General features: G+C 37.0%; 1 protein-coding gene across 1 annotated transcript in view; it reads left to right on the plus strand.

Annotated features, from left to right (window-relative positions):
* sik2b (salt-inducible kinase 2b) overlaps positions 1–5,372 on the plus strand; it is a 68,461-nt gene extending 63,089 nt beyond the window's left edge. The window contains exon 15 of the mRNA XM_051678845.1: positions 2,378–5,372. Within this exon, the coding sequence (XP_051534805.1) occupies positions 2,378–2,939 (562 nt within the window). The 3' untranslated portion in view covers positions 2,940–5,372. The remainder of the gene's footprint in view (positions 1–2,377) is intronic.
* The last annotated feature ends 8,948 nt before the right edge of the window (positions 5,373–14,320 follow it).

Here is a 14,320-nt window from a genome sequence, read left to right on the forward strand (position 1 = left end):
TTATCTGAGAATATTGAATATAATATTAAAAATACAAATATTTTAAAATATCTAAAAAGCCTTTAAAAAAAGATGCATTGACCTGGGAAGCAGCATATAAGATATTTAGACTTGCTTTTAGAGAACAGATCTTGAATACAAGTATATTTTGTCTTTACTTGCAAAAGTTTAACCAAGTGAAAAAATACACTTATATTTAAGATACTTAAAGCAAGTCTAAATATCTTAAATGTTGCTTCTCAAGTAAATAAGTCTTGTTTTGAGGATTTTTAGACAATTTTAAATGGAAAACAAGACAAAAACACTTGATAACCATAGGACTTTTTGCAATGAATTTCTTTACTGAATTAAACTTAAAAGTATTTTTTCCTTTAATTCAGTGAATGTCATTTAGAGGTATTTTAAAAAATGATTTTGTCCTCTTTATTGTTAGTAAGCATGTTTAATACAACCTTTTAAGTCGAGGCACAAGCTGAATAATCAGTTAAGAGCTAATGATTAATCGTTGCAATAATCACCGAATAGCCGAATAATCGTTCTAATAATCATTTGATTAATCGATTATCAAAATAACCGTTAGTTGCAGCCCTATTGACCAATTCAAGTGCTTCAATAAATATTTCACATAATTAATAACTTGATCTGTACATCTTACACTGTCAGTACTGGGATTTTGTTAGTCAGTGGATAAATACATGGACCAGTAAGTAGGCTATTAGCCAGAATGACTGATTGGTCTCATGGTTAAGTTTTCGTATCTAGTACGAGTTCTAGGTTCTAATCCGCCCCAATATACCTTTTCATTTTAATAAATGGAGATTGCATCCATACATTATTGGATGTACTGTATATCATGAGTGGAGACACGTCTGTTTGCATTTTGCTTTGAAATTACCTGGAAAGGAGCGTGAAATTTGCAACAGCGGAGCGAGTGGAGAGAACATCACCACTCACTGTCACATAAACGCCACTGATAAAAGCTGCAACGAGCACTTGTCATTACATAAAAACTAATAAACTCCAGTGCTGGATCGGCACTTATTATACTTAACATACGTGAACAAAATGGAAAATCTTGCTCAAGAAATGTAGATGTTTCTTCCGCATTAGATACTTGACGAAAGCTATTTAAAATAGTGGTGGGGACAAAATTGGTGAAGGCAAAATTGGTAGTGACATGTCCCACCTGTCCCACCTGTAGATGACCTCTATGAAAATAGAAAATATATTAAAAAAAATTTTTTTTAAATGCATTTATTATAGCAAATTGTATTATATTATAGCTTATTAATATATTTTAAATAATATTAAGTCATCTCGAGGCACCTTTTGAAGTTTGCTAAGGCCCCCTAGAGGGGCCCCCTGGTTGAGAACCACTGCTCTAAAATATTTCATCATGTAGAGTAGTACTTCGCTGTTGTCCAATGAAAAACACATATCTCCACTTTTGGCAGTTTTGACTTTTTACCATAGACAGAATGCGCAGAATGACCTCTTCCTACTGTTTGAATTGTGCAATCGAAAGACCAGTGAAAAGATGTTTAATCAAGCGATCTGTTTAACAAGTATCTCCACTGGCCTTGAGAAGTGTCTATCAAAACCACGTATGTCCCGCCCTTATGTTTTGAAGAACATCAATTAATTTACCTAAGCTGTCAGGCTGAAGTGTAGTGAAGAGATTGTCTACATCGCACTGGCTCTGTGATTTCCCTGACAACCAAAGCCATTCATGCACGCACAATGTCAGGTGGCTTTAGAAAGTAGACTATACTAGCCATATATGGTTGCCAGATTTCCATCTCTGCAAAAATGTGACTAAAAGCGAACTGTCCACTCAACAACCGGACTAGAAACCCTAGTCATAAAACTGATTTTGATATAAAATAGTAAGTGAAAGCTCAGATTTTTGCTAAAAATAAATTCTCTAGCAAGCGATAACCTACCAACTGAGCTCTGGCAACACGAACAGTCAGACTCGAATCTGTAACTGAACATGCGCCATTGGAACCCATGATAAGAAAACAGTGTATGTCCACGCTCACTAACAAAAATCCAAGTCCAATTAAAATATCGAGCAGTTCACTAACAGATGTGTAATGATAGAATTCTATTTATGGTGCTAAAGGTGACTAATGCATTTTGTAAGATTGTTTATGAGAAGTTTTTCCATGCTCTTGAAAAATAAATCTTTTGGAGATGTTCTTTTCATTTTCAAATCGGTCCAAGTGATTCATAAGCAAATCAGTTGAAATCAAAATTATATTTAAAAATAAGTTTCCAGAAATCACAAACCACTGGAAAAGTCTTGGAACTCAAATGACTGGTCAAAAAGAATGGAACCCTTGTTATACAACCTCTGTTTCTGTTTGATCTGCAGGCTGCAGCAGAAGCGGCTACATCTCCATAAACAATCCCAAATGCAGGCCTACTTCAATCAGATGCACATTGTGGAGGACCCATTTGCTTCTTGTCAACCATTGGGGCACCAGGACTCAGGAGTTCCTCCTCAGCCACAGGGTTCCATAACACCAGCTCATCAGCAACAGCAGGGTCCCCAAGCCTCCCCGCCGTATGCACACTCACAGCCCCTCGGCCTTCTAATGGAGCCCAACCCAGAGGCCCAAGCTTATGAGCCCTACCTGGGCCATTACCCTCAGATGCAGCCAACACCTCTACCACAAGGATTCTCTGCTCCGCTACAGAGCCAACAACCCAAACCCCTAAACTACAGCTACCCAACCTGTGATCCTGGCCACTCTCCCTCGGGAGAAACACTGTACCAGGAGCAATACAACTATCCACTTGATCTGGGGCAGCCACCTCCAACGGCCCCAGTAGAGGGCGCTGCAACTGGGTACGAAGGGCTGAGTGACCCCTTTCTGGACAGTGAAATGATGGAAACGGTGGACTCCCAGCATGGTTTTGTGCTGGTGAACTAAGTCAAAGCAGTGAAAATAACCAGTATTGCCTTGATTGACGGACGAATTGATGGAGATTAGGTAACGGGATGGATCAAGTTTTGTATTGTCATCGTTTTAGGTTGTGGCGAACGTGAGCTGTAATCGGTTTTCTTATTTTACGAAACTCCTCCCTACCTCCCTCCTCATTCTCTGGTGGTCCTACCTGCTTGCTCTTTCTTACAATGGAGGGCCAGATAGCATGGCATTTGGGCCAGCGCCGGGTCGGCTGTGTGGGTGCTCACCTTTCGTCTCCGAGCTGACTGCGGGATAGGAGCTGCTCGCTATGCACTGTATGTAGCACAGAGACAGCCTAGATCTGCAATACAGAGCCTGCTCGAGAGCACAATTAAATAATGACACATTTTGTACTGAAACTGAACAAAAATCAAACTCAGAGTGACTTTCATTATGAAAGACTGCTTGCTGTTGTGCACACTTGATAAGTGCAGTGTTAGTTAAAAACACATATTGAATAGTTACAATATTGAAGCAATATACTGATTCATCTGGAAGCCATACGTTGGAACTACACCACCCAAAACATTTTCAATGGCGCAAGTTCAGTGTGGCTGAAACTGTGATTTTTCACTGGATTCCCCCTTCATCCTAAAGGCCCTCAAAATAACAATTTGTTCTATAAATGTAACCGTGTTATCTTGTTCTGTAATATTACAGTTCCTCTGCATCGGCACACAAGCATTTGGTGCACCATGGAGGGATGAGTCACGACACTCTTTCCACAGTGATGATTAATGGGGAGTTGTTTGTTTGTCAGGTGACATCATCACCTCCATGGGCGTTGTCAGTTTAGGCATGCATTTATGTGATTTAGAATGTCCAATTATGATTATTTCGGTGGTATTGCCTTTTACACTACACTAAACTAGAATACATCAGCATTTCAGAATCACAGTAAACTCCACATTTAGTCACAAGACACTGGATTCCGGCAAATTCATTCCGTTACCGTTACGACAGACAAAAATAAAATAAAAAATGGAGATTGTTTTTATTAGCAGCACTTAGTAAATCTGTTCTACTTGAAATTACAGTCTGTGACTAAACCCAGATGTCACATGCTACTATATACAGAAAGATGATGAAGAAAAGGATCATTTATTGTTTGGGACTTCGTAACAGAATATGTATTCTGAAGCTATTAAGACAGACACAGAAACTAGAGCACTTTGTCGAGGGAATAAATGGAAATGTAGCTAAGGAGGAGATGGCAGATGGGTAAGGTGAACCTGCTCTGCTTGTTTCGTCAACTAAGAAACACAAAACTCATCTCTTTTCAATAATGAACTACCCACAAGTCAGCGCTCTTTCAAAGAAGGATGCAGAGAGAGCATGACTTGGTGATTGTTCGACATGCTTTGTGTAAAGTAGGGGTTAGAAAAGCACTTTAAAAGTGTTTTCAAAATGCAACAAATATGATGTTTAATGTGATGGTGTTTAGTGTGCCTTTTTCTTTGTTCTTTTTAAGTTAAGATCTTAAAGGGATAGTTCACCCAAACATGAAAATTCGGTCAATATTTACTCACCGTCATGTGCTAAACCCGAATGACTTTCTTTCTTCCATGGAACACAAAACATTTTTAATAATGTATTGGTTGCTGTTTTCCATACAGTTATAATGAATGGGGGACTGAAGCTTTCAAGCTTCAAAAAGGATGTAAAAGCACTGTAAAACCATCATAGAATGTTTAATATTGGTCACTCTTGTCCATGCAGTTACAATCAAAGGCAGCTGAAGCTTTCAGGCTTAAAAAAGGATGTAAAAGCACCATAAAGGTATCATAGAAGTAGTCATGGCCTAGTCAGGGCATTGCCCTTCTCATATCCCCCTCCCTGACTGGCAGAGTAACCATGAAGGGGCACTCCACCCCTTTTGTGAACCAGACTAACCGATTTCTTGAGATGTTCTGACTCAAAAGAATAATTCATGGATCTCCAACGAGAGCTAGAATGATTGTCAAGATTTTCAGTGAAAAACTACATCAATTTTGATCTGTTTGTCATAGAAAGCTAGTGTATTGCTTCAGATGACTTGGAATATATTACACAAGTTTATGCTACTTTTTATTGGTGCTTTTCTCTCCTTTTTAATCTTGAAAGCTTCATTATTTCTTCTTCTGTGTTCCACGGAAGTGAGACATACAGTTTTGGAATATTTGGGTGAACTACCCCTTTAATAGCTGTGCTTTTCAGTTTAATTCAGTTTTTGTTGGTATTGTTACAGAACAAATGTAGATCCAGGTTTTATAAAGGTACAAAACCAAAGTCCCCTCAGAAATGTTCCTGCATAACCCCACCATGTGGAGTTTGGAGCCACTTGGTCAGCTTCGTAACAGTGCTTTTTATTTTTGTTAAAAAAAAAAAATTTAAAAAAACATTTTTTTTTGTCAATCAGTATATGCCGTTGAAAAGTATTAATAGCAATATTTCTTATGAGTAGTTCGAAAGAACAGATTAGTGAACGTGTTACCATATCATAATCACACCTCCTGCTGGCAAATACAATTCCTTAGAAATCCAATTCTACATTTACCTTCATGGTTGTCGACCACACATAAGCTAATGTGCTGTTAAGATTAACAAAAGGTTTATTGATCAAAGCATTTTGTGTCTTTTTTTTTTTTTTTTTTTTCTAGGTGGAAATTTCAGTATCTCAACTCTCATTGTTCTGTAGAGTTACCCAGCTGGGTTTTAAACAGCCTGTGTTTACATTCAAAATAAAAGGGATTTCAGACTGTGTCTGTAAATGGAACAGATGAGTATAGGTTTTGTGTCTGAGAAGGGGTCATGGGTTTAGTTATGTGCATCTTTGTGTCCAGACTTTCTATTCCCTATTAGAACTATTATATTCCCTTTTAGTTTTAGTTAATGTGCGAGGCAGAGTTCAGCAGAGAGGTTCGAGTTCGCTCTCAGAGAAAACTTCCTCTTATACTGTGATTTTCACATGACCCTGAGAGCTCACTCCTGCTCATTCACACTTATACGTATGCTCTCGCTCTCTCTTTTATTCTCATTCTCTTTCAGTCTGATCGCAGATGAGGAAAGATTCAGATCACCACACAGGAATGCTCACAAATTACACAAGAGGGAGAAATAGTTGTTTCTCAAAATCAACAGCCACTAAACATTTCTCTTACCAAACGCAATTCAGATCATTTTGGCAGCAGAAAAAAAAAAAAAATAGGAAGAAAAAAGTTGCATGTGCTGCCCATTGCAATTCAGTCCAATTTAATATGCTACATTTAGTTAATAGCTAGAACAAAAAGCAGTTAAAATGTAAAACAAAACAAAAAAGTTTTATTTGGTGGTGTTCTACTTGGGTGAACCTTACAAAGCCAGTCAAGATATCTGGGGCATATTTCACCCCATAATCAAAAAATAATAAGATATTATATTTTTGCATTGTGATCCATGTAAAGTCTCATGATTGTAATTCTGATTATTATAACTTTCATTTGAAAGTATTTATATACTGTAAACATCATTGTAATATTGTAATTCTGTATTACAGTAATGAGAATCAGCTTTGCGAATAATGGTAATTACAAAATTTTGTTGTAATAATTCAGGCAGAAATGTGCTTTATTGTAATGAAAATTATGCAAAAAGATCACAATGCAAAAAGAAAAAAAAATATATATTAATGGTCCTAGAAGTAGGCTTCATTGTCTTTATCTAAACAGATGCACAAACAAGCATCAACAACAGCCACATCGTTATTTACGCCTTGCAATGGCAGGATGGTTGACAAGTCAGTGAATGGAATGGCATTATGCTAATAAAGGAGCTACAGTTACAGACAAATGTGGTTAATGTAATAACACTCCCATTGCTCTAGGATCCTATTATTACAGCATAATTAGGAGGTTATCAGACATTTTACACTCAGAGGAACATCCTGACTGACACGGATTAATTCAGTCTGCTTAACTAGACAGAAACCACTGACCCAGTGGAGTCTGTGTTGGCTGACCTGTATCTAAGCCCCAGCCAAACAGTATTTGTAGTATTGTGTAGTGGACATGTCTAATGCAATCTGAAGGCCATACAGTGTGTGTATATATATATATATATTATATACTGGCGGCCAAAAGTTTGGAATAATGTACAGATTTTGCTCTTATAGAAAAAATTGGTACTTTTATTCACCAAAGTGGCATTCAACTGATCACAATGTATAGTCAGGACATTAATAATGTGAAAAATGACTATTACAATTTGAAAAAAATGTTCAGAACTTCTTAAACTACTTCAAAGAGTTCTCATCAAAAAATCCTCCATGTGCAGCAATGACAGCTTTGCAGATCCTTGGCATTCTAGCTGTCAGTTTGTCCAGATACTCAGGTGACATTTCACCCCACGCTTCCTGTAGCACTTGCCGTAGATGTGGCTGTCTTGTCGGGCACTTCTCATGCACCTTACAGTCTAGCTGATCCCACAAAAGCTCAATGGGGTTAAGATCCATAACACTCTTTTCCAAATTATCTGTTGTCCAATGTCTGTGTTTCTTTGCCCACTCTAACCTTTTCTTTTTGTTTTTCTGTTTCAAAAGTGGCTTTTTTTTTTTTTTTTTTTTTTTTTGCAATTCTTCCCACAAGGCTTGCACTCCTGAGTCTTCTCTTTACTGATGTACATGAAACTGATGTTGAGCAGGTAGAATTCAATGAAGCTGTCAGCTGAGAATGTGTGAGGCGTCTATTTTTCAAACTAGAGACTCTGATGTACTTATCCTCTTGTTTAGTTGTACATCTGGCCTTCGACATCTCTTTCTGTCCTTGTTAGAGTCAGTTGTCCTTTGAAGACTGTAGTGTACACCTTTGTATGAAATCTTCAGTTTTTTGGCAATTTCAAGTATTGTATAGCCTTCATTCCTCAAAACAATGATTGACTGATGAGTTTCTAGAGAAAGCTGTTTCTTTTTTGCCATTTTTGACCTAATATTGACCTTAATACACGCCAGTCTATTGCATACTGTGGCAACTCAAAAACAAACACAAAGACAATGTTAAGCTTCATTTAACAAAGCAAATAGCTTTCAACTGTGTTTGATATAATGGCAAGTGACTTTCTAGTACCAAATTAACAATTTAGCATGATTACTCAAGGATAAGGTGTTGGAGTGATGGCTGCTGGAAATGTGGCCTGTCTAGATTTGATCAAAAACTTTTTTCAAATAGTGATGGTGCTGTTTTTTACATCAGTAATGTCCTGACTATACTTTGTGATCAGTTGAATGCCACTTTGGTGAATTAAAGTACCAATTTCCTTCCGAAACGGCAAAATCTGTACATTATTCCTAACTTTTGGCCACCAGTGTGTGTGTGTATATATATGTATACAGTGCTTCCGGAAAGTATTCACAGCGCTTCACTTTTTCCACATTTTGTTATGTTACAGTCTTAACATAACATATATATATATATATATATGCATACAGTTGTGGCATAAAAACAGCCCCACATGTTAAACTTCACCATCATATTTAACCGTGGGCATGAGGTACTTTTCCATATGGCTACCTCTCTATGTGCGCCAAACTCGTCTCTAGTGTTTACTGCCAAAAAGCTCTATTTTTATTTTATCTGACCATAGAACCCGGTCCCATTTTAAGTTCCAGTAGTGTCTGGTAAACTGAAGACTCTTGAGAGCAGAGGCTTTTTTCTTGAGACCTTCCCAAACAACTTGTGGTGATGTAGGTGACGTCTGATTGTAATTTTGGAGATTTTCTGACCCCAAGACCCAACTATTTCCTGCAATTCTCCAGCTGTGATCCTCTGAGAATTTTGGCCACTCGAAGCATCCTCCTCACCGTGCATGGAGACAGTATAGACACGTCTTCTTTCAGGCCGATTTGTAACATCTCCAGTTGATTGGCACTTCTTAATTATTGCCATGATGGTGAAAATTGGTATTTTCAATGCTTTAGCTATTTTCTTATAGCTACTTCCCATTTTGTGATGCTTAACAACATTTTTGCTGCACATCATAACTTTATTCTTTGGTCTTACCCATTGTGATGGATGACAAAGAGAATTTGGCCTTTGTGTTACCTCATATTTATATCCGTGTGAAACAGGAAGTCATGGCTGAACAATTTCATGTTCCTTGTCACCCAGGTGAACTAAACCAAATGTAAAATATGAATGGGAATATACTTCAGATATATTTTACTCATAAGAATTTTTAGGGGTGCAAATAATTGTGGCAAACGTGTTTTGGAGAAAAATATTTAATTATGAGATCCCCCCCCCTTTCATTTAGTTTACTTCAATTAAAGGTTAGATTTTTTTGAATATTTTGAATGAAAGCTCAAAAGGATAAACAATAGAGACATTTTTCACAGCCTTCTTTGCTCATATTTACCAAGGGTGCCAATATTTTTGGCCAATACTGTATATATACACACACCCACACCAATGATTAGATTGTTTCGTATTACATCATTCTCTGCAATCTTTTCTTATGGAATCAGATTAGTATCTGAATTTCGCAGTTACATTAACGTTAGGTTACGTATATAAACCCAGTTCTCTTTTTAACATCCGTTCGGTTTCTCACTATGATGGATTATGGACATAATCTTTACATATTCACAAATGATATTTGTGGAGCTGATAATGAAATGGTATATAGTCATAAACATGTTAGGCATGGTCAAAGGTAGAGAACAGAAGGTTTCCTTTCAATTGCGGCCATGATATTTTTATCCTGTTGTCATCTTAGCTCAAGGCAACACAACAACTATCTGAAGTTAGATTGTTTATGGTCTCCATGTTAGTGAATGTTGGCCCTGTGATTTGGTTGGATTGTTTTTTTATGGTTAAAAATTTAATGGAACATTGTTTTCAGAGAAGAAACCACAACCAGATACCCACCACATGTCCTCAATCAAAAAATGTGAAAACTTTGCTCATCAATGAATCTAATAATGCATCATTGATATAAGAATAAGAAAGAAAAAGAATACAACAAACTTGGATCTATCACTTACCTTCAACAAACAAAACAAAAGAAACAAATTCTGTGAATATTAGCTGCACATCCACCAAAACATTCTTTTGCGAGGCCATTTGCTTTTTGTGTTAAAACAGAGACCTGTGACCAATGGAGGAGAACTGAAACCAAGAGACAGCATATAAACCAGCAACTGATGACCAGAGGGAATATATGGATGAAGCAACTCTGACAGATAAACAGGACAGTTCAGACCTTTGTTGAAAGGAGTATTTTGAATTCAATCTGGGATGGGGACAGGCAACCAGTGAAGAGGTTGTAGAAGAGGAATGATGTGAGCTGAAAGTACTCTTGCTGCTTGGTTTTGTATATATTGTAATCTAGCAATATTTTTGTTGGGTAGGCCCATGAGTAGGGCATTGCAGTAGTACAAGCATGAGGTTTAGAAAGCATATACTAAATTTTCTGCATCTGTTTTTGCGAGTATGGGAACATTTTATGTAGATATGTGAAATGCGTGTTTTAGAGCTGGTGATGAAATCTGAATGTCATCAGCATAGTAGTAAAACCCAATGTTCACAGATGATATCACTTAGGGGAAGCATACAAGTAATCAAAAGAAGAGAGCTAAATATTAAACCGTGGAGAACAGCTTGTGTTAGGTTGGATTTGTGGATTTCTAATTCCATCAAAGCACTATCAGTGCAGTCTGAATGACAACATTACCCAAAACTGGACACTAGAAAAGAAAACATTGCAGCATCTTGTGACTTGACCACCCCATCTCATTCAGTGCAATCCGTCTTTGCATTTCAGCTTGATATGCACTGACATTAACATATCATTGATAAGAATTTACATAAATGCATTTAAGACATTTTTATCCAAAGTAACTTGTAGTGCAACTTGTAGTGTTTTATATATATATATATATCTATCACACACCTGTGCTCCCTGGGAATTGAACCAATGTTCATGGCGTATAGTGTCATGCTCTACCACTTGAGCTAAAGGAACACTAAGCAAAACAAAGTGGCTATTTCATAATCCTTCTAACACACAAGCAGGAACATCTGACAGCTATTGGCTACAATGATCCATCCTGCTGCTCTAAAGGAAGAGCTTCATCACTGACAAGAGCAAGGCCTAAAACCCTGAGGCTTGTACATTCCACTTTCTTCACTTAAGTTCTGCTCTACAGTGTGCCCATTTATGAGTGATTGCAGAAGACGTTATAGGGTTAGTTCACCCAAAAATGAAAATTCTCTCATCATTTACTCACTCTCATACCATCCCAGATGTGTATAACTTTCTTTCTTCTGCTGAACACAATCAAAGATTTTTAGAAATATTTCTCAGCTCTGTAGGTCCATACAAGTGAATGGGTGCCAAAATTTTGAAGCTCCAAAATCCATGTTAGGGCAAAATAAAAGTACTCCAGACGACACTGGTGGTTAAATCCACATATTCTGAAGAGATCTTATAGGTGTGGGTGAGAAACAGATCAATATTTATGTCCTTTTTTTTTTTTTTACTATTAAATTCTCCACCCTGCTCAGTCAATTTCAACTTTCTCATTCTCCATTTTTGGTGATTAACATCCTTCTTGCATATCGCCCCCTAATGGGCAGGGAGGAGACTTTATGACAAAAAATGACTTAAATATTGATCCGTTTCTCACCCACACCTATCATATCGTGTCTGAACACATGGATTACATTTATGCTCCCTTTATGAGGATTTTGGGGTTTCAACATTTTGGCACCAATTCACTTGCACTGTGAGGACCTACAGAGCTGAAATATTCTTCTAAATATCTTAATTTGTGTTCTGCAGAAGAAAGTCATACACATTTGGGATGGCATGAGGGTGAGTAAATCATGAGAGAATTTTCATTTTGGGGTGAAGTATCCCTTTAATGTGAGTTTTAGATTGCTCCCTAATTATCCACGGTCTCGATATACAGGCTCACGTAATGAGATTGCATAAAATACTCATGCAAACCTGTGAGCTAAAGTCAGCCTGATCTACAGTATGACAACATGCCCTTAAAACTTCTAAGGGTGCACATTCAAATAATATAGGATAGTTTATTACCCTTTTCAGGGTTCAATGATTAGGATGGCTCGGGGACAGTGAGAGAGCATTTTGGGCCAGTTGACAGAACTTTCACCTGCCCCACTGGGCCAGAGTACACATTTAGATGAACTTACATTTGTTGATCATGTATAACTCAATAACGTGAATTTTTTTTTTTTTTTTTTGTCAGAATCTATTAACTCAATATACAAAAGAAAAATGTAATTCACACAAAACAATGACTTGAATACACCTCTTCTATGATTACAATTTTTTAATTCCGGAGTTCCAAATCATTTTGATATTTTTTTTCTGGGGCTTAAAGTAAAAAAGGTCATGTGGTGTAACCATCTGGAGATAGTATAAAAAAAATAAATAAAAATCAGTCTTTTTAAAAGCTGAAATTCTTTAAAAAAAAAAAAAAAAAAAAAAACAATGTTGGCATGAGTAGAGCAGAATAAACTTTTCAGATTTTTACTTTTAAAATAGAAGCAATTTTTTTAAAATATTACAAGTAAAACGTAATTAAAGGAAAAAACTTTCAACCAAATCAAAGTCAAGTGGTGTAACAGACATAGGTTGCCATTTTGCTGTCATGTGACAATTGTTTTTTCTTTATATATAGAAAACCCTTTTGGACCCACAAGATGGTGTTTGGGGTTTAAAAAAAAAAAAAAAATATCAAGATATTTTGACATTGTGAAAAGGTGCATGTTGTACTATTTTTGTACGTAAGAAATTAAAATTATATGTTTTATAACTTTTCAATTATAAAGTTGTGTTCACTTATGTGTTAGTATTTTAATACCTTTTACTTGATGGTTGCACCACTTTTAAAAAGACATTTAAATAAAAAGACTGAAAGTAATTAAATCAACATTTTTGCATAAAATGCTAGAAATATTTTTCAAAAATGTATGAAACCAACATGGACACAAAGATTACATACAAACCTGACATGTGTTTAATCTAGATTTTAATTTATTTTTTCTCCCCAGTTTGGCATGCCCATTTCCCAATGCGCTCTAGTCCTCGTGGTGGCGTAGTGACTCGCCTCAATCCGGGTGGCAGAGGAGGAATCTCATTTGCCTCCGCTTCTGAGACCGTCAATCCGTGCATTTTATCACGTGGCTTGTTGAGCGTGTTACCGCGGAGACCTAGCACGTGTGGAATCTTCACACTATTCTCCACGGCATCCATGCACAACTCACCACGCGCCCCACCGAGAGCGAGAACCACATTATGGCGACCACGATAAGGTTAATCCAACGTGATTCACCCACCCTAGCAACCGGGCCAATTGGTTGCTTAGGAGGCCTGACTGGAGTCACTCAGCACACCCTGAATTCGAACTTGTGACTCCAGGTGTCGTACCCAGGCCCCTAATCTAAATTTTTAAAAGATGTGTTTTCTCACCAAACATAACCTTATTTGATAAAGGTGCACTCAGGAACTTTTTGTTTGTGTCATCATGGACTTACAGTAATATCTAGTGGTGTGGATTCAGCATCATTCAAAATCAATAGTTTTCAGTTACAGATGCCATTCACAGTCAGCCATGATTAATTTAATCCAGGAGTGAAAGTGTCCAATAACAAGACGGTTACTGAGATTAAGCGAGTAGTATTCAGCTGGTCATGTGATTCTAAAATGGCAGCCCCCATGAGGGCCCCCTGCCCCATGTAAAATAAAACAGCTTTTATAAGGTTACTGATATGACTAGAGTCCTCATTTCATGTGAGTGGTCATGATTTAATACACGTTTCAAAATTACAATTAATTTCATTAGGCGTAAAACTTTTTTTAATGGGGGAAAAAAAATACTGAGTGGACCTTTAATACCCGTATGCATTTATATTTTGAACATAATTAAATATTTGGTTTTCTGTGATGTTTTGATCAAGGTTACATTATTTAGCTGGCTGACTGAGATAGACTTGTGTCTCTGCAGAACAAAAATGGCCACTCTTCAATCAGTGGGCATTTTTCAAACGCGCTACGTGATTTGCCTACTACATTAAGATTCCTTCCTTTCATTGGATAGTTCAGAAAAGTCCATGGATTACTACAATGAGATTCGCTACTTCTATTGGATAGCTGAAAAACACCCATCCCGGTTTGAAAACGGCCACAGATTGGGAAACGCCGATTATTGTTCCGAGACCTATACTTTGAGGTTTTGTTGAAACCATAATCTTAGGGGAACCAAGACTTCCATAGTCTTGGAAGTTAGCTAGGAAATGTAACATCTATTATTGCAAAACATTATTTCTTCTATTTAAAAGAAAACAGTTGCATGAGAAGTCTTT

Source organism: Myxocyprinus asiaticus, chromosome 39 (genome assembly GCF_019703515.2).
Source record: "Myxocyprinus asiaticus isolate MX2 ecotype Aquarium Trade chromosome 39, UBuf_Myxa_2, whole genome shotgun sequence".
Lineage (NCBI taxonomy): Eukaryota > Metazoa > Chordata > Actinopteri > Cypriniformes > Catostomidae > Myxocyprinus > Myxocyprinus asiaticus.